This window comes from Osmerus mordax, chromosome 9 (assembly GCF_038355195.1).
Source record: "Osmerus mordax isolate fOsmMor3 chromosome 9, fOsmMor3.pri, whole genome shotgun sequence".
Classification (NCBI taxonomy): domain Eukaryota; kingdom Metazoa; phylum Chordata; class Actinopteri; order Osmeriformes; family Osmeridae; genus Osmerus; species Osmerus mordax.
The window spans coordinates 13,945,790-13,970,121 of NC_090058.1; the positions used below are offsets into that span (position 1 = coordinate 13,945,790).

The 24,332-nt window shown below is 46.3% G+C and overlaps 3 protein-coding genes across 4 annotated transcripts; 1 reads left to right on the forward strand and 2 right to left on the reverse strand.

The window, feature by feature from the left end:
* Window positions 1–123: 123 nt before the first annotated feature.
* Window positions 124–5,278, reverse strand: ube2d3 (ubiquitin-conjugating enzyme E2D 3). Of its 2 annotated transcripts, XM_067244028.1 has the most exons (8): window positions 4,934–5,278; window positions 3,388–3,451; window positions 3,256–3,287; window positions 2,844–2,921; window positions 2,606–2,711; window positions 2,191–2,284; window positions 1,852–1,901; window positions 124–924 (listed from the first exon to the last, which is right to left on the reverse strand). In XM_067244028.1, the coding sequence occupies exons 1-7, from the start codon at window positions 4,955–4,957 to the stop codon at window positions 1,853–1,855; spliced, it is 447 nt and encodes a 148-aa protein (XP_067100129.1). In that variant the 5' UTR covers window positions 4,958–5,278; the 3' UTR covers window positions 124–924; window position 1,852. The 2 variants fall into 2 exon arrangements, with proteins under 2 accessions (XP_067100129.1, XP_067100130.1); XM_067244029.1 differs by lacking the exon at window positions 1,852–1,901.
* A 221-nt stretch (window positions 5,279–5,499) lies between these two features.
* Window positions 5,500–11,242, reverse strand: zmp:0000000662 (RING finger protein 145). The gene is made up of 10 exons (XM_067244027.1): window positions 10,826–11,242; window positions 10,602–10,710; window positions 10,202–10,293; window positions 9,554–9,795; window positions 9,192–9,367; window positions 8,874–9,014; window positions 8,323–8,505; window positions 8,013–8,160; window positions 7,375–7,731; window positions 5,500–7,142 (listed from the first exon to the last, which is right to left on the reverse strand). Exons 1-10 carry the CDS (start codon window positions 10,992–10,994, stop codon window positions 6,291–6,293), a joined length of 2,469 nt encoding a protein of 822 aa, XP_067100128.1. The 5' UTR covers window positions 10,995–11,242; the 3' UTR covers window positions 5,500–6,290.
* Window positions 11,243–14,895: 3,653 nt separating this feature from the next.
* On the forward strand, window positions 14,896–23,939 carry cpxm1a (carboxypeptidase X (M14 family), member 1a). Its single transcript, XM_067242906.1, has 13 exons — window positions 14,896–15,220; window positions 16,153–16,262; window positions 16,491–16,630; window positions 16,935–17,019; window positions 17,419–17,569; window positions 18,105–18,190; window positions 18,398–18,521; window positions 20,101–20,297; window positions 20,509–20,688; window positions 21,736–22,030; window positions 22,361–22,500; window positions 23,107–23,209; window positions 23,603–23,939. Exons 1-13 carry the CDS (start codon window positions 14,896–14,898, stop codon window positions 23,920–23,922), a joined length of 2,256 nt encoding a protein of 751 aa, XP_067099007.1. The 3' UTR covers window positions 23,923–23,939.
* Window positions 23,940–24,332: the final 393 nt, after the last annotated feature.

Consider the following 24,332-nt stretch of genomic DNA (forward strand, 5'->3'; position numbering starts at 1 on the left):
GAATTGTCAGTGGATAGAAGGCATTTTTTGGTCTGCAATACACATGACCTTATCCAATCAAGATACTGTGTCAAGTACAGAAGAGCCGCTCTATTAGTAAGATCCAAAACAACAACAATGTAATATGATTTAAGCAACTTTATTGAGGGGGAAATTAAAACGAAACAGAGTTACAAGTTGATCATCAACGGTTAGCTCTGCATCATATTTCAGGGCTACAAGAAGACAGTGTTTGGGGGGGTGGTATAAACTAGAATAGCTCTCACTCTAAAACCATGAAAAAGAAATGAATAAAAAGCCTTAAACAGGATCCAGTTTCCAACTGCCCTTACTTCCAACAGCCCGCCTGCCCATTTCACTTGTACAACATATTGAATATATACCTTTATTAACATGCATAAAATACAACATTAAATTCTTATTTTCCTAACTTTGGATGTTGACAGACTGCAGTTTTTTTCCGGTTCGCAGTTGTATGACTTCGTTTTTTTTTTCTTTTTGTTTTTTCAGGCCATGGAAATCTAATAATGTGAATTAGAAAAGCATACACTGACAACCCTGCCAGGTCTATCAGAAGGAAATGGGCCAAATTGGTCAGTCTAGGTGGTCAGAGCAAGACACTATCAAGCCTCAAGGCAGCCAGGGCCTCGTCTTGGTGCAAAGCTCAAATTTAGAATGGTAAACCATGGTCAAATCTACATGAAAAATGTTTAAACTCAAATGAAAGTCATGTCCAAGCAGGTAACACTATCTTCTTATGAGCACGCGTGTCAATGGGGGGGCAAAGTGGTCAAATTAAGAAACAGAAAAATGAAACTGGGGATTTCAGTTTAATCCAGCTACAACATTCTCCTTCAGGTGTCATGCGAGAGCGTTCATCACATGGCGTATTTCTGCGTCCATTCTTTTGCTAATCTGTTGTATCTGTGAAAGGGAGAGAGCAATGTCAGTCACAACCCTTACAAACCAAAAGAACATCCACAAACACACCAATGAACCCATCTCAAGGCAAACTGCCACTCAAGCCAGCCAAATCACTAACACACATTCATGCTGACAAACCATCTAGGTGGCATTCCATCAGATTTCCTGTTGTGATGTGATGAGTATTCATTCAGAATCATTACTTTAAGAGCAGCACTAACATAATAATGATCATTGTACAACAGGACAAGTTCCGACCCAAAATATGATAACCATGGTATATTGGTGATATACAATGTATAAGACCTCTTCACAGTTTTATTAGAGATATTATTGTGCATCCACATACATTAAAACCACAATATACACACACAAAACTCTTAAATAAGAAAAGTGCCTAAACATCATCAACCAACACCTTTTTAACCTCTAGTCAAACTGGTGACATGAGCCTTGGCTCTATCCACCCTGTCACACCCACCCACCCTAGAACTTATCATACACACCCACCCACACCCTATATCCCACCCACCCCACACATGGCCCTATCACACCCACCCACCCCAGAACTTATCACACCCACCCACCCACACCCTATATCCCACCCACCCCACACATGGCCCTATCACACCCACCCACCCCAGAACATATCACACCCACCCACCCACCCACCCACACCCTATATCCCACCCACCCCACACATGGCCCTATCACACCCACCCCAGAACATATCACACCCACCCACCCACCCGACGCCCTATATCCCACCCACGGCCCCACACGGTCTGCAGCGGAACACTGGGAGAGCATGGATTAGAAGCTCTGATTAGTCCAGCATGACGACACACAGGACTACGGAGACAGAGCAGACGATTGCAACCTCCATGCCACAGGCCCTGCCCGCCTGCAACCAGCCCTCGGCCTTACCCTACAGCATGGCGTACTTCTCTGTCCACTCACGAGCTAGTCTATTGTACCTGACAGAGCAGACCTGGGTCACACGCTGCATTCAAACACTGGCAACAGTACGGAGGAATGTACAGCTGTTCTAGAATGTTAGCCATTGTTCCGAATCAGACTAGCTGACAATTAACTGATCTCATATGATGTTTAGATACTTGGTGGGAAAAAAACACACAAAAATAACCACCTTGAGTAAGATATATATCCAAAACAAAACATCATAACACAAATATAAGTCTGTAAAATAATGAATGAACATGGCTGTCAAAGGTTAGCGGCCCAGATCCAGTACATCGGACTTACTTTGGACTGTCTGTTTTATAGATTCGTGCGATCTCCGGCACCAGGGGGTCATCAGGGTTCGGATCACATAAGAGAGAACAGATGGAGAGAAGCACTGGGGAGAGAGAGAGAGAGAGAGAGAGAGAGAGAGAGAGAGAGAGAGAGAGAGAGAGAGAGAGAGAGAGAGAGAGAGAGAGAGAGAGAGAGAGAGAGAGAGAGAGAGAGAGAGAGAGAGAGAGAGAGAGAGAGAGAGAGAGAGAGAGAGAGAGAGAGAGAGAGAGAGAGAGAGAGAGAGAGAGAGAGAGAGAGAGAGAATGATGAATGAAAATGAAAGAGAGAAAGAGAAAATGAAAGCTGCCAACTTTTTTTAATTTCACAGAAACATTCCATATGTAGGTCAACATGACAAGAAGGGTTTGTCGTGTTTAAGAATTACCTTTAGATATAGTTAATGCTGGGGACCACTGTGACCTGAGAATATCCAGACATATGCTGCCATTACTGTTAATATTTGGGTGGTAAATTCTTGTGGTGAACGCAACCTAAAAGAGAAAAGGACATGGAGCACAATTCACATGAAAACCTTACAATCAGGGACCAAGACGAAGATGACCATAGAGTGAACCTCTCTTCTTCCTGAAGGGAAGGGAGGTGGGGTGGGGCACCAGTCTCACCTTGGGGGGCTTGAAAGGGTAGTCCGTTGGGAAGTGGATGGTCAGGAAGAAAACCCCCCCCTGATATGGACTGTCATTCTGAAAGCACGAAACACTTGTCACGTCAAGCCTTCTGTAGCCCTTATCAGATGCAATGTCACAGAGGGCTTCACAAATACCCACAGATCAGCACCTAGAACCGATCTCAACCCTCAAAGACAAAAAGGAAACCCTGAGAAAGAAATGGAAGAAACCTCTGGAGGAGCAATTCAGAGGGCTCTCCTCCTCCAGACAGTTCTGAGCATATACGAGTTCTGTCTACCTTCAAACGCACTCTACAGCTAACATCGTCGACTTCCCACCCTTTAGGGTATCCGTATCCATATCACTCTGCCTCCCCCCCATGAAAATGTCACAGAGGAGTTCTACTTACAGGTCCCATGATTGTGGCTTGCCAATGAAACACTGTAAATAACATACAGATGAATGGGGTTAGTACAACTTGTAGGAGCCCACCTGGTGGGTACTGCTGGTGACAGAAGGATGGAGGTGTATGGACACTTACTGTCGTCGCCCACTGGACCTGCGGAACACTGAGCAGGAGGGTCACGAGCCAGGTCATTCAGCTCCTGCAGGGAGATCAGACGGTTGGGAGAGAGTGAGTGGTGGTTGGGGGAGAGAGGGATGGTAAAGAGAGAGAGGGAGGTTTGGGGGAGTGGGGTGGTAGGGAGAGAGGGATGGTAGGGGGAGAGTGGTGGTGAGATACACAGTGATTGAAAGGCATCGGACCAGCATGATGCTGTCCCATCTAACACCACAGTTTTGATTCTCTCTACTCTTTCTCAAATACTATTATTCTTTAATGCAACTAAAGTTCAGCACCATCAATTTATAGCGGCTCCCATCATAACATTGTACTTTGGGAAAATAATCAATGGCAGGTCACTGCCAGCATAAAGCCTCATGTGGACCTCTCTCCCACCCTGAACCAAATTTTGCATCAGCCTCTTACACTGGTTTTGCACACTGGCATTAAGCAAGTCTTAAAACCCTTCTGGCTACATCCAGGGAAAAAAAATGTGTGGGGCCAGGACAGAAGAGACAGTATAGAACGCGGTGCGGCACAATACTTCACCGCTCAAGTCACATTGCTTTATCATCCCCTCTAGAGTTAAATTATGCATCTGTCCAGGGCCTGGGCCTGTGTGGTTATCGTGACTAGTGCTGAGGGCAAGATGAGACCTGGTGGCTCACACTGCCTCTGCGGTTATTTTTAACTCTCTAGCTATTTTTAAGGGGTGGGGGGTGGGCTACGCCCAACCCTGTGGGGCACATCGCTTTAGAATTACATTTACAGGAATAGGCTAACTTTTTTTTTCAATTTGACAAGAATTGTGTGCGCATTAGGGTAGTCTGTATTTCAGGCTTTGACCCCTCTTATTAAGAATCTAACTAAACAAAATACTGCGGAAATAATGTTATTGCACAGCTAGTAACCACTTCGCCAGAATTGTGAATTATCGTCAGTAGCAAATTATATCATATTCTAGTTTTTGGCAAATGACACGGACAAGCGGCAACTAGATAACATGCCGGTTAACTAAGGGGGGAGGTGAGGCCTTGAAAAACATGGCATGTCAGAGTCAAGAATCATCGGTTGCCAGCGAATTTACTTAAAGGTTGATCAAGTTACTTGTTGATTGTGTAAGGGTGTAGCCTACACACCTAGCGAAATGAGTTGACTGTAGCTCGATAGCTAGTTAGTTAGCAACCCGGCCTTATCGAAAGTAAGATATACGTTCCCCGTTTTTAAGCTAGCTAGAGCTACCTATTTGCATGGCTGGTTAATTAACCAGTTAAGTTGACGAGCACTAGCTAGCTGGCGTTAGCTGACCAATCTAGTTAAATAGTTATAATATAGCATTGATGGCGCCATAACAGAAGAGGCTACTGTACAGTAGCTAGCGATTCTTAAGATACGGTAGCAAACCAAATATACATCGGTTTAGGGGGTGTACAGCTAACTAGCTTGCTAATCAACAGTACTCCAGCAAATTCCGACACATAATTCCGACACACACGTAAATTGACAGGCTCACTGGTATGCTTACCTTTTGGATCCTTTTCAACGCCATTCTTGCTCCAATATTAGTGGGATGTTTACTTATCTACTTGGCTGGCCAGCTAACGACAGTGTTAGCTACGCCTTGGCCCCGACTACGGCTAGCTAGGCAGCAAACAAGCTAGCTACACTCACAGTACGTAGCTTTACAGCCGCAACAAGACCAAAATTCCCCGTGAAATTAGCTAACGTTACTTAATATTTCGCTAAGGTTCTATTTTCATCCCCTAATATGCGTCAAAATGCGTATACTATCGTCATTAGTTTGGCTAGCCAATATAGCTGTAGCTAGCAATTCTCGCAACAAGATGTCCTCTGCCTCCACCGCTCCAAACACTTGGTCACTGGGTAAGTTCGTTTCAGTTAGCCTGCGTAATACATAGCCACATGACCTGGGAAGACCGGTAAACACGGGTGGAGCTTTCGAAACTAGTTATTTTATTCTGTGGATAAGAACGTTTTAGAGGACCGTGGACTTCGGGTTGTGATAGCTCTTCTAAATTATGGTCGGTGGGAAGCTGTGTAGTGAATATCCATCAAACACAAACGCATTGACACAGACAGAAAGTCATTATTTAATTAATATAATGTAGAAAAGACAATATTCTCAGTACCAGGATGGAATTTAACTGTCATTCTTTCTACAGTGGAAAATACTGCCAAAAACCGATGACAACATAACATGGTTAATCTATATTCAGAAATTAAAAATGATTTGTTTATTTGACGGGAAACAACAAACAAGTTAATAACTAAATGTATCCACAAGTAAAACAGTAATCCATTAGACTGAAGACTTCCATTCTAAGCCTTACATTATACATAAATGATCAGCATTGTTACTGGTTTTTATAACCTGACATATATACTGTATATAACTTATTTAAATAGTTTATCAACCATGAATCACTTTTACAGAAAACGTCAGTTTGGAAATTAATCTGTAATTGGAGCTTTTAATTGATGTCCTTTTATTTTGGGCTGAATATTATCCTTCTTGATAAGAAACACCATAACTAAACACAACACATTCACTATACCATCCGGGTCTTATCCCAGAATGAAGGAGTCTATTTTTATTTTCCAAAACTTCCCTTTTCCAGTTCAAGGCACTTCTGTGCTGTCCTGCTACAGTGATTTCATATTGGCCTCTCTGAGGTCATGGGCTGAATCTGTGTGAGGGATTTATTCATCGTACGTTGCAGCTTCGACCTTACACCACCCGACTGTCCCATGTGCGCCTGACTTGGTTCAGTAGGTTTCATCGCCTGCTGATTATCTACAGGAGACTTCCTTAGGGACTATGATATTAACCCCTTCACCCCTCCATCCATCCCTCCAGACTCTTATGGTGTGAGGACTGCGTTACTCGTTATGTCAGTCTGTATGTCATCAGTGTTTGAAATTTGAGTTGGCCACACTTGTCCATTCTGTTCTCTGCAGTCCTCACATTTCCTGCTGGTTCTCAGTGCTGTGTTCTGAGAGGAAACAGACAGACTATCGACCCCAGAGTCTGACTCGTTCCCTTCATCTTCTTCCATGGTATCTGGAATACTGCTGCGGTTTACCCTTCCACAGAAATCCCCCTCTTTCTGCTGTTTATTGCCATCATCTCCTTCTATGCTGTCTGCATTGACAGGATGAGACTGACCCCAGGGTTTCTTTTCCAGGGTTCCCAACCTGGACCTACTCCCTGGAGAGCAGCTCGATCCCACGCTGACCAAGCCAACACAATCTCCAGTGGCGCTGAAGAGAAAGCCTTCAGGCGTCCTGTGAGGGTCTTCTGGTCCCTCCTCTCCTCCTTCATCTGTGTCCTCCCCACCTCTGGCCCCTCCCCTTCCACTTATGGCCCCTCCCCCTGCAGGGCCAGGTGATGCCAGGTTTCCTGGGAGCTCCTGGTTGGCGTTGGTGGGCGGGGTCTGATCAGTCCTTTTAGCAGCTACACCATCCCCCATGTCCCCCTGGAAGGCCCCAGCCTGGGCCTCACCTGCCCCCATGTCCCCCTGGAAGGCCCCAGCCTGGGCTTCACCTGGCCCCATGTCCCCCTGGTAGGCCGCAGCCTGGGCCTCTCCTGCCCCAGGGCTTGGTCTGACTGGCTGGTGGCACATGGGGCAGGTCTCCTGTACATATAGCCACTTTCGCAGGCAGTTGCCATGGAAGAAATGTCCACAGTATGTGATCACAGCAGAGCTCATTTCCTGCAGGTGATAATAGGTGTGTTACTAATTAGATTACAAAATCAGACATTCAAACCCTTGCAACAACTGTGACCAATCCAATTAATTACATGTATGAAGTACACATTCTCTCATTCTACGCAAGTCATTCATCCAGTCTAGTGTACAAATCACTCGTATCGTAAAAGTGTCAATCACACATTGGCACGATGAGTGCATGACCCCTATCCTGGACCATGTGACCCAGACTGACCTGGAAGCAGATGGCGCAGACGTCATTGTACTGCTCCAACTGCTGAGCCGTGGCTCTGGGGAGGGACTTGATCTTTTTGGCAGCTTCCTGTCGGAGCAGGAAGCTCTTCCACCCAGACTGCGCTCTGAGCCAAACGTTAAAGTAGGAGTGGATGATGATGACCGACGCTCCCATCCAGCTCCACTCCCCAAACAGAGACTCCCACGTGCCGTAGCCCACCACGCAGAGGGCCACCACAAACTCCAGCACCCTGCTCACCGCGTTCACCCAGTAGATGATCTCCTCCAGGCTGTCTATGGGGTCGCTACGAAACAGCTCCACCATGAACATGGAGTATATCAGCACAGTCCCTGTTACCTGACACAATGAACAAGAACACAGAGTTTTCCATTCGATTCATTAAGCATTTTCTGTCAAATCTAATAGAATATTTCATGTAATAATGTCTTTGTTTAGCAGATGCTTTTTACCCAAATGATGTATAGGGGTGGGATTTGAACCCCTGACCTCTTGATCTGGAGTCAAATGCTCTACCACTAAGCTGTTTACATAGACATCAACCCGACAAAGTTCACTCTTTGTCAGTCGTAGATGAGAGCAAAGCTGGAATGATTCTGTCTCCCCCCAGACTGGTGTACCTGCAGAGACGTCAGCATGCAGCTGGACACTAAAATAAGCAGCCAGAAGTCCATGTGGAAGAACTGGGAGATTTTGTAGGCCATGTATCCTGGGAATATCAACAGCACCAAACACATGCTCAGGCCTCGGAAGTGTTTCCACAGGCTCCTAGACAAAGAAGAAGAAGCCGTCACTGGCACGAACGGAACAACGCTGACAAACCTTCTGAGGAATACTTATTCAGTATTCATTAGAACTTCGTCAGAAGTACAAATGTTCTCGATTGGGTGCTGATTGTAGGTGACCGTGTCGGAGGTGGGGGTCGCCCACCTGTTGCGAGAGGCTCCCAGAGCCAGGATGATGGGATCTGTGATCTCAATCATGGACTGCAGGGTGGAAGTCACCACGATGAAGAGGATGATGCTGAGGAGGAAGGTGCGCTGCAGGGTTTGCATGTCCAACAGCCCCGTCTGGAGGGCCAGAAGGAGCAGGGTGACGCCCTCAGTCACCCCCCTGATCCAAAACAAACGTATCGCAGAAGGTACAGTCATGGAGGGTTTACTGAAGCAGAGGGAGTATATTTCTCTTCAAACGAGCACCTAGTATAGCCACTTCTTAACCATGGCAATGTAAAATTAGTAATATTCCCGTGTCTACATTTTGAGTATACACATTTCTGTCATTACTACACCACTGGCTTTAACAACAGTAGGATCATGCCTGTAACCAGCAGGTGTATTTGCTGATTCGTCTTTCAGCAGGACTACGGGTTCCTAAACATCTGTCATTAAAACACTGAGTAAGTCAGTAGAAGTAAAAGAATAAGGAATTATAATAGAAGTTAAACACTAAAGCTACATACATACTACATAGTTCCTGACCTGTGCATGACGTTGTCGTTCTGCACAGCAGCGTAGCCCCCCAGGTAGAACTTGCAGAGGTTTAGCAGCCCCAGCGCCAGGTAAGAGACCACGAAGGTCATGCCCAGGAGAGAGTAGGGAGTAGAGCAGCACTCAGAGACACTGGCCACGCGTGGGCAAACACCAGGGAGACGGCATGAAACAAACACATGAAACAAATAACGGTTTTGAGACCCTGCTGTAATGCTGCAAATTTCACCTAGGGGAGGGATAACATATCCATCCATCCATCTAATCAATTACTTCAGTATGTCAGCATGACAGGTGGCAGACATTCACCTAGTGAGAATGAAGAACAGGATTCCCTGGTGGCCAGCTGAGCTGCTGGAGGCTGAGGAGTACGTGCACAACTGGACCAGGAAGAGGACCAGCCAGAAGACACTGAACAGCACCGGGACGGCAAACTGGCTCCACATGGAGATAGCCACAGCCAGAAGCCTGTCCAGCTCTATCACCTGAGGGGCGGGGGGAGGAGGAGGAGGAGGGGAGGAGGGAGTGAGGGAGTATTCACACAAGGGGGTGAGAGGAAACAGATGTTGTGTCTAAGAGAAGCAGGGGAAGGAGCTCGTATTAAGTGATGAAGATGATGGTCATGGTCGGAGACAAAGATGGAGGTGGTGGTGACGTCATCGTGCAGTCACCTCCAGCTCCAGCATCTCGGAGTAGACCTCTCTGGCGAGGCGGTACGGCAGGAACAGGTTGGCTAGCAGGAAAATGGCCACGCCCACCCCGGTCAGCACCATGGAGAAGGAGTTGACAGCGAGCAGCACGCTGTGGGGTGCAGCGCACACCCTGGCCAGCAGGGGCAGCATGTGAGCGGAAAACAGCCAGACCTTTCTGGTCTTCATGAGGAAGGCACACAGCGTGCTCAGAATGATCAGACCTAAACACACACAGACAGAGAGTTTAACACCAGCTAGACACCGCAAAGCTTCAGCTGGACATTGTAGTGATACCTAGGCTTCTGCATGCCGTTTCTGAGATCCTGTGTTGAGAGCCATCTTGTAAAAACACCGACATATATTCTTTACGACGTTACAGTTGATACATCATGTTGTTATTGTTGACTTGTCCTATGATCAAAATGATGTAAGACTGTACTTGTGGCATTAATGTTGCACTGTCTCTGGTAAAACACCTTTCTTGGCTGTAATCAGTGATACTATTAGAACTGTGCACCTCTAGTCACAAGATCATCTGCTGTACTTAATGCACTATTGCTTGTGAATGTATCTGCTAACTGAATCAAATGTCAGTGGAGCAAAGGGGACACGAGGTCGGGAGCCTACTAGTGAGCGCGGTGACGAAGCGGTTGAAAGCCGGCGAGTCCAGGTACAGCGCCCCGTCATAACCGTGTAGCACCTCACCACGGACGTAGTCCCTGAGGAGAACACACACACTCTGAGGGCTGGGCTACAGCTCGGTGGTACAGCATTAGGCTGCAGATCAAGAGGTCCCAGGTTTGAATCCCCTCAGTATGTCTCTTTAGATAATTGCATCTGCTAAATAAATACATTGTTATTGTTGTAATAACGTTTTGAGCAGTACTACACTCTGAGGAGCCCAGGGCTTTCATCAGGAACACATTCATGCCTCAACGTAGAAATGATGTTACTGCATCTATCAGGCACCTGAAGAGACTAGAGGAGGTTTGTAACTGATCTTTTAAATGTAAAGTAATGAACTTACTTGGAGATCTGATGTCCTACATACAGAAGCAGGGCAGCAAGGATGTGGAGGTACAGATTCACAATGTGCCGCAAAGGAAGAACTAACACCACCACGTTAACAACGTGACCTGGAACAGAGGGATGTTGTAGTTTCATGCTCTCATTTGTGTTTCAAATAAAGAAATTAAAATGTTTTGTAATAAACTGTTGAACCAAGATGATTGCATATGCTTGTATACATACCAAAATAATACAAGTTCCAGATAACGTATTTGTATTTAAAAAGCATGTCTTCGTTCTTCGCCTTAAGGTGCTCCGTTAAACTATCAATGTCACATTTATACAGCAAGTCAAGCACCAATATGCTTGGCACCCTAAGGGCAACGTTGGCAATTTCTTCCAACCGTGGCATCTTTCTTTCTTTGGGCACGAAGCTTCCAGCTGGTCAGAAAACATATCACATTGTCATGGACGTTCTCGGTCACCGAGACATACACTTCGCCCCAGATTGGACTCACTTCATATTCAGCTCTAGCACATTGGGTCTCCGGGCTAACCCTATCAATGGCTTGCCAACAGCACAGAAAATAAATGTCGCATCAAAAGGACGACAGGCTGTGATCAGGCGCTTGAAACTGCTCAGTACATTTAAGATGAAGCCGTATAGCCGTAGACACAACCTGTCCTGTCTTGCAACTTTTCCGGGAATGGAGATAAACGTCTATTCCAACTGTGGTGGGCTATGCTACTACTGCTGGGAGTCTGAGTTGTCGACTGTCCTAATAGAAATGTCGCTTCTGAAGTAACACAGAGGCTGCCATGATGGACGACAGTTACAATCTAGGTTCTTCTAATTCCAGACAATAACTGATGTAAACATTCAAACGAAATAACTAGTTTACATAATATCTTATTATGCCAACAAAACGGAACATTGTAAGTGTAGTCTTAAGAGCAAGGTGTTCCACAAATATTGGTCGCTTGCGTGGCTACTTCCTCTTTGAGCGTCATTACAGCAGTGCACCAATCAGAAATGCTGGGAAATCCTTTCAAAGTAAAAGCCCCAAAGTGAAAATATAGTTTGTGAGAAAAATGTCAAGCTAATAATAACAAAAAACATGAATTCCAATAATTGGAGAGTGGTCAGATACAAATAAATGACCGTTGCTGAGGTCAAAGCTTCCCCAATGCAGGCTGGGAAACTCACATGACCACATTGTGACCAGAATCACTTGTCAAACCGCCCTGTCCTGCCCTGTTTTCTTTCCCTGTGTCACCACTATGACGGCCGCTCATCCAGGAGCTCCACTGTAAAATACGGAGTACCGCAGGGTATGTGTGTGTATGTACTTTCAATGTAAACATTAAGTGTGTGTTTGTCTGTATATGTATCATATATAACTTTTAAACTACAAATAAAGCTTCTATATGTCCATGGAGGCCCAACTTGATTTGACAAATAATAATAAACCTGTTACTGTATATTGTTACTGTTACTAGTTGGAGACGACAAGGGACGGGGCATTCCTATTCGTATAAGAATAACTTATTTTATAGTTTCTCTTCCCTGGAACAGATTTCATGTTCCAACCGAGGGGGGCTGGCACTGTCTTAGTGTCTAGGGCTGCATCAAATACCCTTTTTGCTCTGCTAAATTGCTGCACTAGTCCACACTTGACCGGTGGGGATCTCATCCTAATATTACTGTAACTGTTAGTTGCTCCTGGCATTCTCTAATTCCTGCTCTCCTCTCTCTGTCCCCCTTCCACACATCCCCTGTGGTGTGGGGGGTTTGAGCTGTCAGCATCTGCCTGGTCGTCGGTCTGCCAACGCTGGACCTGGTCACCAGTGGACATCGATCTGTGACAGTCTGCCGAATCTGGATGTAGTCGCCAAGTGGAGACCAGTATCGCTGACGGACAACAGCGAGTTACCGGTCCCTTTCCTCACCCACCTGCCTGTGATGCTGCGCCAATCACAGTCCCCAGCCCTGTGGCTACCTCTGCTTAAACTGACATCTACCAACTCTGACCCAAGTTGAACACTGGATTTTGGTGTTTCAACATACATTGACACTTCCCTGCTGTATGACTATGTTTAGCCTGTATTCTGCTTCTCTCTTTCACCAACCGTCTCTGGAGGAGGGGATCCCTCTCTGAATTGCTCCTCCCAAGGTTTTTTCCATTTTTTCTCCTCTGGGAGTTTTTCCTTGTCTTCCTTGAGGGTTTAGGTTGGTTGAGGGGCAGTTCTATGGGCGTATGTGAAGCCCTCTGTGACATTGCTTGAAAAAAGGGCTATACAAATAAATGTTGATTTGATTTGACCATCAGGCCTTCAGCCCATATTTCCTCTGACTCTGGACGACTTGAGGTGTTAATGTGTTTGAAAAGATTCAAACGGGGGCTAAATGTAAAATGTGAAGTAACATCTTGGTGCTATCTATATACCTTCAGGCTAATATGCATTTTGTGATGTGTTTAAAGAAAAGGCATTTATATAGACATATAATAAAAGCATATAATTATGTGATTCTGCCTGTCACTATATTAATATTGTAATACGAGTTGATAAAATCCTACGAACAGAACCTTTTCCATAGATCCTCAAATCTTTGTTTTATGCATGTTAGGTGTTACTTCATACCATTTATTCACCATAGCATGAATCATCATAGAGTCGGAATGAGTTTTCACCCATTGCCACACAAGCAGGCCTCAGAAGGGATCTGGTCCACAGCACCAGGCTGGCCTAGTGTCAAACAACACAACCAAGAATCACAACCTCCAGATGAGCTCGCCAAGCAACTCAGCTCCTCTGCAGAGGACCTAGGTCTCTGTCTCCAAACGTGACTGAGCTAACCAGCTGTTTGATTTACATCAATTTACAAAGACAGTGATTGGGACAAGATCATTCTATGACTGCATAGTCATTGCCCCCATGCCCTCTAAACTCAAAGAACTCAAAGAACGGAGAGAAGGAGAGGAGCATGCAGAGTCTTGGGAATGCACATCATGTCATAAAATATGCATGATTATTAATGACAAAGTAAGGCAGTGACAGAGTCCAAATCTGGTTAGGCCAACACAGTTTGAAACAGTTTTAGAATGTCTGTCAGTTCTAATACTGAGATGGCACCAGAGATAACACTTCTAGAAGGGAGAAGGCTATTTCAAGACAAACATTCCATTCTGTTGCAAAACCTCATCTTGGCTGTCAGTGTTGCATTTGAACTCAACACATCAACATTGTTTTCACACTGTGTTTTTCAGGAAATGGGGTCATTTGTTTTCAAAAGACCAGTCCAACCAGAGTGGGAGATTCTGGAGCAGATGAAAACGATGGAGGCCATGAAGACACCAGGGACTGATCACCAAGGAATTCCAAATTATATATAATCTCTTCATTTCATGGAAGAGATTTATGACTTGAGATTCCTCCATGAATATGCTGACTCATGCTCATCCCCTGTGTGGACTACCACTAAGAATGCAGAAGTGCAGACCAAAGTATCTGGACATGCAATGGGACGTACTCCATCATCCTGAAGAGAAGGAGAGATGGAAGGAGAGATGGAAGGAGAGATGGAAGGAGAGAGATGGAAGGAGGGATGGAAGGAGAGATGGAAGGAGAGAGATGGAAGGAGGGATGGAAGGAGAGATGCCGTCACTGTGAGCAGAAGACTGAGGATGTCACGGAACTGGAGAAGGCCTTAGAGATGTCAAAGTAAGACATGCTATAATGACTTTCATGTTTTCTGTAATATCCACCTTGACATTTATTATAAAGACATGCCACTATAGAGACCAAAAATGCAGGTTAAAGACATGATATTTCAAATCATACATTTGAAAAGGCTTCCTTTCTCCTCTGCAGGACATGACCACTGTACTACAGGATATCACTAGTGAGCTGTTGGAGATGGATGAACACAAGGGCGTAGATTTGGTTTGAAAATGGGGGGGGGGTTGAAGTAACATAACACAACAATAATAATATTCAAACATTGTCATTTGAACATTGTATGTAAAATGTGAGCTAATTTAGCAAAATATACATTTCAAGCTTTTTTACGTTATTTGGGCAATGTGTATTATAATTTAGCACGTATTTTTTTTAACATGCTTTGGCATGACAGTCTGCAATGCTCGGAAAAAGCTTGAGTGACAATTTGCTTGCTCGACGTTTTACTGTGAAAGTTGATTTAGCGCGTTTGTTTTAGAAGCTTTATGTTTTTAAAGTGGGGGTGTCTTGTGGTCTCCTTTTGGACAAGGTTTGGATAGCTTTAAGGACTCACAATTACGCACAGATAGGAAATGATGGCAGAGGCATCATTGTGCATTTTAACTGCAATTATCATTTTGCACGCGTCTTACAAAGTAGGCGCATTCAGTAACGACACTCTAGTTGTGGAAAATGTAACCAGTGCAGCCACAAATTTGGAGACCAATACCACGAATTCTGCCACCAGTCAAACTAACAACTTTGGATTTAACCCTACAACTGCGCCTAACTTCACTACTACCAAAGTTGTCATTATAGAGATGACAAACAGTACTAAAGATACCGCTGATAACCGCATCGATAAAGACAAAGAAGAAAGTACTAAGACCGTCGTGGAAGATGCGCTCAATGAATTGGGTATGTTTGAAGTACTGTGCTTTAACTACCGTGGCGTAGGCGTCTGAAAGCTGTAGCTCTAAAGTACCTACTGTCTGCCAGAAATAGTTCATTTCTGTTTTACTTTACAGTTGTATGAGGTTGCATCAATTAAATATTGAGGAATTGTTATCGACGTAAAGTAAGTGTGATTTGCAAAATATCGTGGTGTAAACTGGAGCAGTTCTAAACAATTCCTCATAGAATAATGCGATTTCAGCTTTGTAGTTGCTCAGATTCGTTTTTAGGGGTTAGACAATTTATCAAAACAGAAAAAGACAAAGCTGTTTATCGTTTATTAACAAGATTTATTTGTTTTGGCACTCGCAGCTGCTGTAGTTCTCCTCCTCCCTGCTATGTTTGACTTGACTCCGCTAACCTCCTAACCGAGTCTCATATTACATCCACGACTCTCCATCAAACCCATGTACCCCCGGCTCCACACTTCCCCGTACAGACAGAGGGGGGTGGGGGTGTTCAACTTGCACATAACTGACCCGAGATGACTGCTTATTTGGGATGTTCTAGGGAATGTACTTAACTCAAGCAAAGCATTGTAAAACTTTACAGCTGCATTTGCCCTGAGGTTTCAAACTTGACAGCAACTTAACCCTTCAGTAGTCATTTGTTACAATTGTAAAGTTCTATCACTGCACAGAATTCCATCCTAGCACAGCATGCAGCATAAAGACTGTCAGCATGAACAGGCAATCTGACGTGTATAACTGAGATCAGGTTATCTCGCACTGTGCCTGATAAAAACGTTCATTGACTCCGACCGCAGAAACAATTGTACTTCTAATCCTTGATTTTTCCGCTGTGCTTTTTACGTGCACTCATTCTATGTCTCTTCGGATAAAAGCCGAATGAATGAAGCTGTAGAAATGTGAATGTGTGACTGTGCGTCTCCCCAGACTGCCCCCCTCTGGGTCTGGAGGGCCTGAGGGTGGAGGACAGCCAGCTGCGTGCCTCCTCCCAGCAGCGGGCGGGGCTGGGGCCTCACCGCGGCAGGCTGAACATCCAGGTGGGTCCACACAGGAGCAGCTTCTGTAGGGAGGAGGAGGGCTGGTCATCCATACGGGCTCTTCAGACCACTAAGGCCTTTTTATATATATATAAACAAATATAAAATATATGTATGTGTACAAAACCATTCATTTGCTGCATGTGTGTGTGGGAGAGTGTACGTGCGTATGGATGCATGTGTGTGTTTTTGCATGTATGTGTGTGTTTGTGTGTGTGTGTGAACCAGTCTGGCATCGAGGATGGGGATCTGTACGATGGAGCATGGTGTGCCCAGTATGAGGACCAGAACCAGTGGCTGGAGGTGGACGCCCTGCATCTCACCCTATTCACCGGAGTCATCCTGCAGGGAAGGAACTCCATCTGGAGGTGCAGCTACACCTGACTAAAGATACCTGACTACACCTGACTAAAGATACCTGACTACACCTGACTAAAGATACCTATCTACACATGACTAACTAAAGATACCTATCTAGTATACCTGACTAACTAAAGATACCTATCTACACATGATTCGAACTAAACAAAATCATGTATTCACTTAGCAGACACATTAACCAAATACGCTCTACAAATGAGCCATACCTACCTACACAGAGCTATCTCCAAGAGAGTCTAACTAATTCTGTGTCCACTCATGTATCTTGTGTGCCTTCTGTACGTCTTGTAGCTGGGACTGGGTCCACACCTACAAGATACAGCTGAGTAATGACTCGATGTCTTGGGAGACTGTCATGAATGACACAGAGGAGGCGGTGAGGAGATGATGATAACTCAGTGTTTACCTGTCATTTCTCTTTACCTGTCTGCCTGTCACAATACCATAGACAATACCTTTGGAGGGGGAACAGCTGGTTCTCTTAAGAAAAAAAGTTTGAAAAGCTACGCATTTGTAGTTCAGTTGTTACTTTTGCATTGTCTTTCGATAGACTGTAGATATTTTATTATTGAAGATATTATTATTGTTCTGCCTGGTAGCTGAGATGTGGTTATTTTCCTTAACTCTGACCACCAAAGACTAAGACTATGTTAAGACTATGTACTTCTGAACCAGAACCTCCTATGTACTTTTTAAATGCAATATTTGGGAGTCACTTTGGGTCAAAGCCTCTGCTAAATGACTAAAATGTAACAGTACTTGGTATTGTGTTTAGATATTTCCGGGTAACCAGGACCCTGAGACGCCGGTCCTAGGGCTCCTCCCTGAGCCCACCGCCGCCCGCTTCCTCCGCATCAACCCCCAGACCTGGTACTTCAACGGCACCATCTGCCTCAGGGCCGAGATCCTGGGATGTCCTCTGCCAGGTGACCAGCCACAGACCAGGGCCAGACCTGGGTTAACCTGACAGACCAGGGCCAGACCTGGGTTAACCTGACACACCAGGGCCAGACTTGGGTTAACCTGACAGACCAGGGCCAGACCTGGGTTAACCTGACAGACCAGGGCCAGACCTGGGTTAACCTGACACACCAGGGCCAGACTTGGGTTAACCTGACAGACCAGGGCCAGACCTGGGTTAACCTGACAGACCAGGGCCAGACCTGGGTTAACCTGACAGACCAGGGTTTATATTCTATGTTTGTAATTATAATAATGTGTGCATTTAGCAAAGCCGCTTTTATCCAAATCCATCAGATGTTGATCTGTAGCCAAATGCTCTACTCCAATGCTGTACCCATTCATGGCAATTCTCTGGATAAAAGCATCTGCTTAATGAACACATGTAAATCTGAAGGGAAACAAAAATAGTAGCACAGTTGTGATTGGACGGCTGTGGGACCTCCATCAAGCAGGCCAACATGGTACTAATCTGTCGCCGCTACTGATTGGACCCCTCAGATCCAGACGACATGTATGGAGAGACTCAATCAGGCTCCAAAGACGATCTGGACTTCAAGCACCATAACTACCAGGACATGAGGAGGGTCGGTTCCTGTTGAACACTGAACACAACATGAACCCACACACTGGGTTGTTCTGAACACAGTTACAGTTATGTCTCTGTGTGTGACCTCACGTTGACCATGTGTGACCTCATGTGTGGCCCTGTGTCGGCCCGTGTGACCCCGTGTGTAATCCCCTGTGTGACTCATATTTCTGACCCTGTGTGTGACCCTGTGTGTGACCGGTAGCTGATGAAGAATGTGAGTGAGGAGTGCCCAGACATCACCCGCATCTACAGCATTGGGAAGAGCTACACAGGACTCAAACTCTACGTCATGGAGATCTCAGACAACCCTGGCAAGCATGAACTAGGTGAGAGAGCGGCTGGCTGTCCGCCACAGGTGTGTCTCCAAAGCCAAGTCAAGTCTCCCGACAAGGTCCTCTACTACTTGACTCAGCTGTTGGAGATGCTGTATGACCCGTGAAGCCCTTTGTGCCATCCGTGTCACAAAGAGCTTCGTAGCTGCTCCCAGATGTTACCTCTCCGGAAGCACCCTTCCTCCCATGTTGATAAGGAAAACTTGACATACCAGAACTGCTTATAGCAGCCTGGTGTGTGTCTGTGTGTGTCTGTGTGTGTCTGTGTGTAGCCGGTGTGAATCGGTGAAACTCACTCCTCAAGTATGTAACAGGCCACCCGCGTCATTGAATAGCTAGCTTTTCTTTGGCGTAGCTGGTAGTGGTGGCGCTTGGGAAGTCAGAGATGGCGTGTTCGATCCTCGGTGAAGGATGGACACGGTCCGGAAAACTCTGACGGAACTTGCAAGACCACGTCTGTTACATACTCGTCACATTTGCATGTGTGTATTTCTGTGTGTGTGTGTGTTTGTGTGTGCGTGCTAGTGCGTGTTTACACTGGGTTCAGCTGCTGCAGACCTCTCTTACATAAACACACTGATGGGGGTTTGAAGACCCTGCACAAGTCTCTGAAACTATAAAGACTCAGTTGTTTCCATGGGAACAATTCCTGATTCCAGATTCCAAATCTAATTGCAGAAGCTTTTTAACTTCTGCCAACGGGGTTACATGTTTACAGAAATAAAAGAAAACTCCTAACAGGATTTTGCAACCAGACAGTTGATATTTCTAAGATGTTTCGACATATTCAGCCCTCTCCGAGACAGGGAGACAGATGAGAGAGGAGGTTATTATTCATGCGCTGACAGCTGATATCAGTCATGGATAATTAGGTTGGGGAGCCCGAGGAGTGAGCTGCATGTGGTTTTCATTTCACAAAGAGGAATGTAGAAGAAGCTAATATCGGTGGGTTAGTGAAGCGTTGTCAGAAAAGATCTTGGTGCTGCAGCCAGCTCCCTCTGCCCCTGGCCTCCACTCAGGACCCACTGATGTGGGCTGTTGAGCCAGAGCGATGGATGGATGATCTCTGGCAGGCTCTGGTTATTGTATCTCCCACCAGCGCTTAACACGACACACAGGGACTCAACCGTCCATCAGATCCAACACACGTGTTTCAGATGTTTACCATCATCAGAGGAATCCTCCTCTGTATGTGGCTTTGGATAAAGACGTCTGCTCAATGAGCAAGTTATTATCCTCAGAGTAGTGCCTGGGGTGTTCAGGTCTATTTGTCTCCAGCACCCACTGATGTCCCCAAGGACCCAGCTAACTTATTTCTTTCCATTAAAAGACATTTTAAATTTAGCTGACACAAAGTACAGCAGAAAATCAAGGTATTGGAAGTGCATCTAACAGAAACACTCGTGACGGGTGCATATTGCCCTTAAAGAGACAAGTTAGTTCTAACAGGATCTCCACCCTCAGTGTGTTTCCACTCAGAGACACTGAACTCCTCCGTCCATTTGAAGAAGAGATGTGTTTCAGGTGTTCAGCGCCGGCGTTCATACCAGTCTACCTTTACTTCCCCCGGCAGGAGAGCCAGAGTTCCGCTATGTGGCTGGGATGCACGGCAACGAGGCGCTGGGCCGAGAGCTGGTGCTCAATCTGATGCAGTACATGTGCCGGGAGTACAAGAGAGGCAACGAGCGCGTGGTCCGCCTGGTGAAGGACACACGCATCCACCTGCTGCCCTCCATGAACCCCGACGGCTACGAGGGAGCCTACGAGAAGGTGGGAGGAGTTTGGACACCCCAGGACATGGCGCTGGGAGAGGGTCCGATACTGGATTTTGTGAAAGGATTTCGTTTTTTGTTGGAAAGCACAGATTGGTTCTTGTTGAGATAAACAACATTTCAATGTATTAATTCATGCTGTTTAGATGTCATTTTCAGAATCGGAGTCATCAGTGTGTGTGACTTTGTGTGACCTTGCCCTCCTGCAGGGTTCAGAGCTGTCGGGGTGGGCGCTAGGGCGCTACAGCTACGAGGGCATCGACATGAACCACAACTTCCCAGACCTGGACAACATCATGTGGGACGCACAGGAAATGGCAACGGACAAATCTAAAGTCAGCAACCACTACATCCCCATCCCGGAGTACTACACGAAAGAAGACGCCTTCGTAAGTGAAGCTCAGAGTGTTAACACTCCCAGCGGTGTTTCTTTGTACAAGCCCTATTTGTATGTCTCTTTGAATGAAAGTGTCAGCTACTGGTACAGCTGGTTTTGTGGTACTGGTACAGCTGGTATAGCTCAGTAGTTAAAGCATTCGACAGCAGATATAGATAGCAAGTTCAAATTCCCCTTCTTGGCTTTGGAGAAAAGCCTCTGCAGATTACATTAGATTAACTACTGTACAGTTACTGCAGAAGACACTACTTCTACAGCCTAAACATGAAGCTGTCAGGTTGTTTTATTTGTAAGTTAGTTTGTTTTTTACCTAGGCATATAATGGTACTGATGCAGTAGTATCAGAATCAGAATTCAGAATCAGAATCAGAATTCGGTTTATTCGCCATGTATGTTATGCAAACACAGAATTTACTGTGGCAGGGAGGTGCAAACACTAAACATATACGAATCTTAAATTAAGTAAAGCTACAGAAGTTTAACTATTCCTAAGAACTAAAAAATCTAAGAATAAAACAATTTAAATATAAAATAAAATATATATAAAAATAAGAATAAGAATAAGAATGAGCAGCATGAGTGGTCAGCAGTAGTAAGAGTTGTAGCCATGGAATATTGCTCCATTAACTTGAAGCCAAAGTAGAAACACAGATTTGTTTTGAAGAGAGCACTGAGGACATGTTGTGAATGTGGAGGTTCTGAAGAATGTGTTTCCCTGCAGCGGGCTGTGGGCCTCTGTCTATAGACAGAACAGGAAACAGAATGAGAGTCCAGGAAACAGGGTCAAGTTCACAGATACCAGAGCTCTGAATGTTTGGTAACAGTCTCTTCAATAACACCATCTGTTTGTAATCATTCCCGTTACAAAAGGATTACGTGACACTTTTAGCCGTTTTTAAGTCAAGTCATCATTGTGACCCTGCAGCTAGCTACTTGAAACACTGTGGTATATATTTATTCAGTATAAAGGAGCCATGCTTCCCTCTGTGTGTAGCGGGATAAAAAACCTTGCGTCTGAGTGACGTGTCCCTGTCCCCAGGTGGCCCCAGAGACCCGTGCCGTCATCAGCTGGATGCAGGACGTGCCGTTCGTGCTCGGGGCCAACCTCCACGGGGGCGAGCTGGTGGTGACGTACCCCTTTGACTGCACGCGCGACTGGATCCCCCAGGAGGACACCCCCACGGCCGACGACAGCTTCTTCCGCTGGCTGGCCACCGTGTACGCGTCCACCAACCTGGTGATGGCCAACCCGGAGCGCCGCATGTGTCATCATGAAGACTTTCAGCAGCACAACAACATCATCAACGGGGGGGCCTGGCACACCGTCCCAGGGAGTGAGTCACACACACACACACACACCGTCCAAGGGGTTAGTCACACACACACACACCGTCCAAGGGGATAGTCACACACACACACACACTCACACGTCCTAGGGAGTGAGTCACACACACACACACACTGTTTTCTGGAGTCTGTTCAGGGCGCTCAGGCGTCCTGTCTCAAATGAGTTTGTTTCAAATGCACTTTAAAGTGGTGCTACACGGATAAAGCTATCGTCTTTAGGGCCCCATATCGTCTCTCTGTATTTCGAACACGTGCAAAACGAATCTGAGGTTGTTCACTTTTCTTTCAACCTGGTCTCCCAACTCCGTGCTGCGCAGGCATGAACGACTTCAGCTACCTGCACACCAACTGTTTCGAGGTGACGGTGGAGCTGTCCTGTGACAAGTTCCCCCACGCCAGCGAGCTGCCCACAGAGTGGGAGAACAACAAGGAGTCCCTGCTGGTCTACATGGAGCAGGTCAGCTCTCCCTCTCCCTATCTCTCTCTGCCTCTCCCTACCTCTCTCTCCCTCGCCCTACCTCTGTCTGCCTCTCCCTACCTCTCTCTCCCTCGTCCTTCCTCTGTCTGCCTCTCCCTACCTCTCTCTCCCTCGCCCTACCTCTCTCTGCCTCTCCCTACCTCTCTCTACCTCTCTCTGCCTCTCCCTACCTCTCTCTCCCTTGCCCTACCTCTCTCCCTATCCCTACCTCTCTGTGCCTCACACCAGGTGTCATCGCTCTCACTCTAGCTCTCCTTCCATCTCTCTGTCTCGCTCCATCCCTTTCTCCATCTCTTCTTCTCTCCCCATCCCTCACTCCATCTCTCTCTCTCTCTCTCTCTCTTTCTTCGTTGCTCTATCCCTCCATCTGTCTACCTCGCTCTCTCCATCCCTCCACCTCGCTATATCTCTCTTTCCACCTCGTTGCATCTCTCTCCCTCCATCACCCCCCCCCACCCCTCTTTCTCTCTCTCTCCCTCTCATACTGTGTACTGTAACTGCCTTGCCATTCATTGGACCGTGAGGGGATGAGTGAGGCTCTCAGCAGCTGAGTGAAGGTGGCAGTGAAGCCTTCTCTGTCTGCAGGTCCACAGAGGCATCAAAGGGGTGGTGAGGGACAAGTTCACCAAGGCTGGCATAGCCGACGCTGTGGTCAAAGTTCAAGACATGGACCACGACGTACGATCAGGTGGGGTTGGTGTCTGCAACATCACTTTTCTAATCACATCATGTATTCCACACATTATCCTTTCTGCCTCCTTACAAATATGACTCACTCCAGAGTCAAGAGACTCTACTGATAGGAAATCATGTAATTTTACAAACTAGATATAATGCGTATAATCAGAATTATCGGTTAGTGTGTCATATTTACATATTATGATTATGTCCTACAGATGATGAGCAGAATGAAGCCAATCCATCAACCAACATGTTATCCCTGATTCAAAACATAAAATCTAATGATAAAACCATGATCAATTCATTCCAAAACATTACACTGATTCCTAATGATAAACAGTCCAAAACATCAGTGATTCCTGGTGATAACTACCCCTCCCCCCCTCCCTCCTTACTGCAGCCGCTGGAGGGGACTTCTGGCGTCTGCTAAACCCGGGGGACTACCGGGTGGTGGTGTGGGCGCTGGGCTACCTGCCCGCCGCGCGGCGCTGCCAGGTGGGCACCGAGGCCCGGCCCACCCCCTGCCACTTCCTCCTGACACCCATGCGGAGGCTGAAGCCGGGCCGGTGGGGGGGCGGGGGGGCCCGCCTGGACACACAGCTGCGCCTGCGGGCGCTGAGGCTGAGGAAGCTCCGTGCCACCACCAAGGTCCTGAACCGCCGCAGGGAGCAGCAGCAGCAGGTTCGCAGGACGCGCTCCGCCAGAATGCCCCGGGGATAAGGGCAGGCCTGCTCTCTGGTGGGAGGTCAGGGGATGAGGGGAGGTCAGGGGATGAGGGGAGGTCAGGGGATGAGGGGAGGTCAGGGTTTGAAAGGACTGTGCCCCCCATCTCTCCTCCTGTGAATAATGTCATCTACCTTTGTCTACACGTCACTGTGGCTCATTACTGCTGCTGTATATGTCACATATTTGTTTAAGGGGTTGTTGGGGACCACATGTTGTGTAACCCTTGTGCTGCCTTCGGGTCACATGACCCAAAGGTTCACAACGAACCATCGTTGTGTTTACCCAATTTTACCCAATACAAAAACAAATAAAAAGCATTTTCTTTTAACCTTCGCAATGTGGGGGGGGGTCTGAGACAGCCCAACGGTTAAAAGAAAATGCTTCACTTTGTTTTTGTATGCGGT

Coding starts and splice junctions, on each gene's coding strand:
- ube2d3 (XM_067244028.1), bottom strand. CDS start 4,957: ATGGCGTTGAAAAGGATCCAAAAG. Junction 2,922..3,255: donor AAGCCACAATCATGGGACCT/GTAAGTAGAACT, acceptor TCGTGCTTTCAG/AATGACAGTCCATATCAGGG. Junction 2,712..2,843: donor ACCCTTTCAAGCCCCCCAAG/GTGAGACTGGTG, acceptor TTTCTCTTTTAG/GTTGCGTTCACCACAAGAAT.
- zmp:0000000662 (XM_067244027.1), bottom strand. CDS start 10,994: ATGCCACGGTTGGAAGAAATTGCCAACGTTGCCCTTAGGGTGCCAAGC. Junction 8,506..8,873: donor AACGACAACGTCATGCACAG/GTCAGGAACTAT, acceptor GTTTTGGATCAG/GGGGGTGACTGAGGGCGTCA. Junction 8,161..8,322: donor CTGGGAGCCTCTCGCAACAG/GTGGGCGACCCC, acceptor TTCTTTGTCTAG/GAGCCTGTGGAAACACTTCC.
- cpxm1a (XM_067242906.1), top strand. CDS start 14,896: ATGATGGCAGAGGCATCATTGTGCATTTTAACTGCAATTATCATTTTG. Junction 17,020..17,418: donor TGAATGACACAGAGGAGGCG/GTGAGGAGATGA, acceptor TATTGTGTTTAG/ATATTTCCGGGTAACCAGGA. Junction 17,570..18,104: donor CCTGGGATGTCCTCTGCCAG/GTGACCAGCCAC, acceptor TGGACCCCTCAG/ATCCAGACGACATGTATGGA.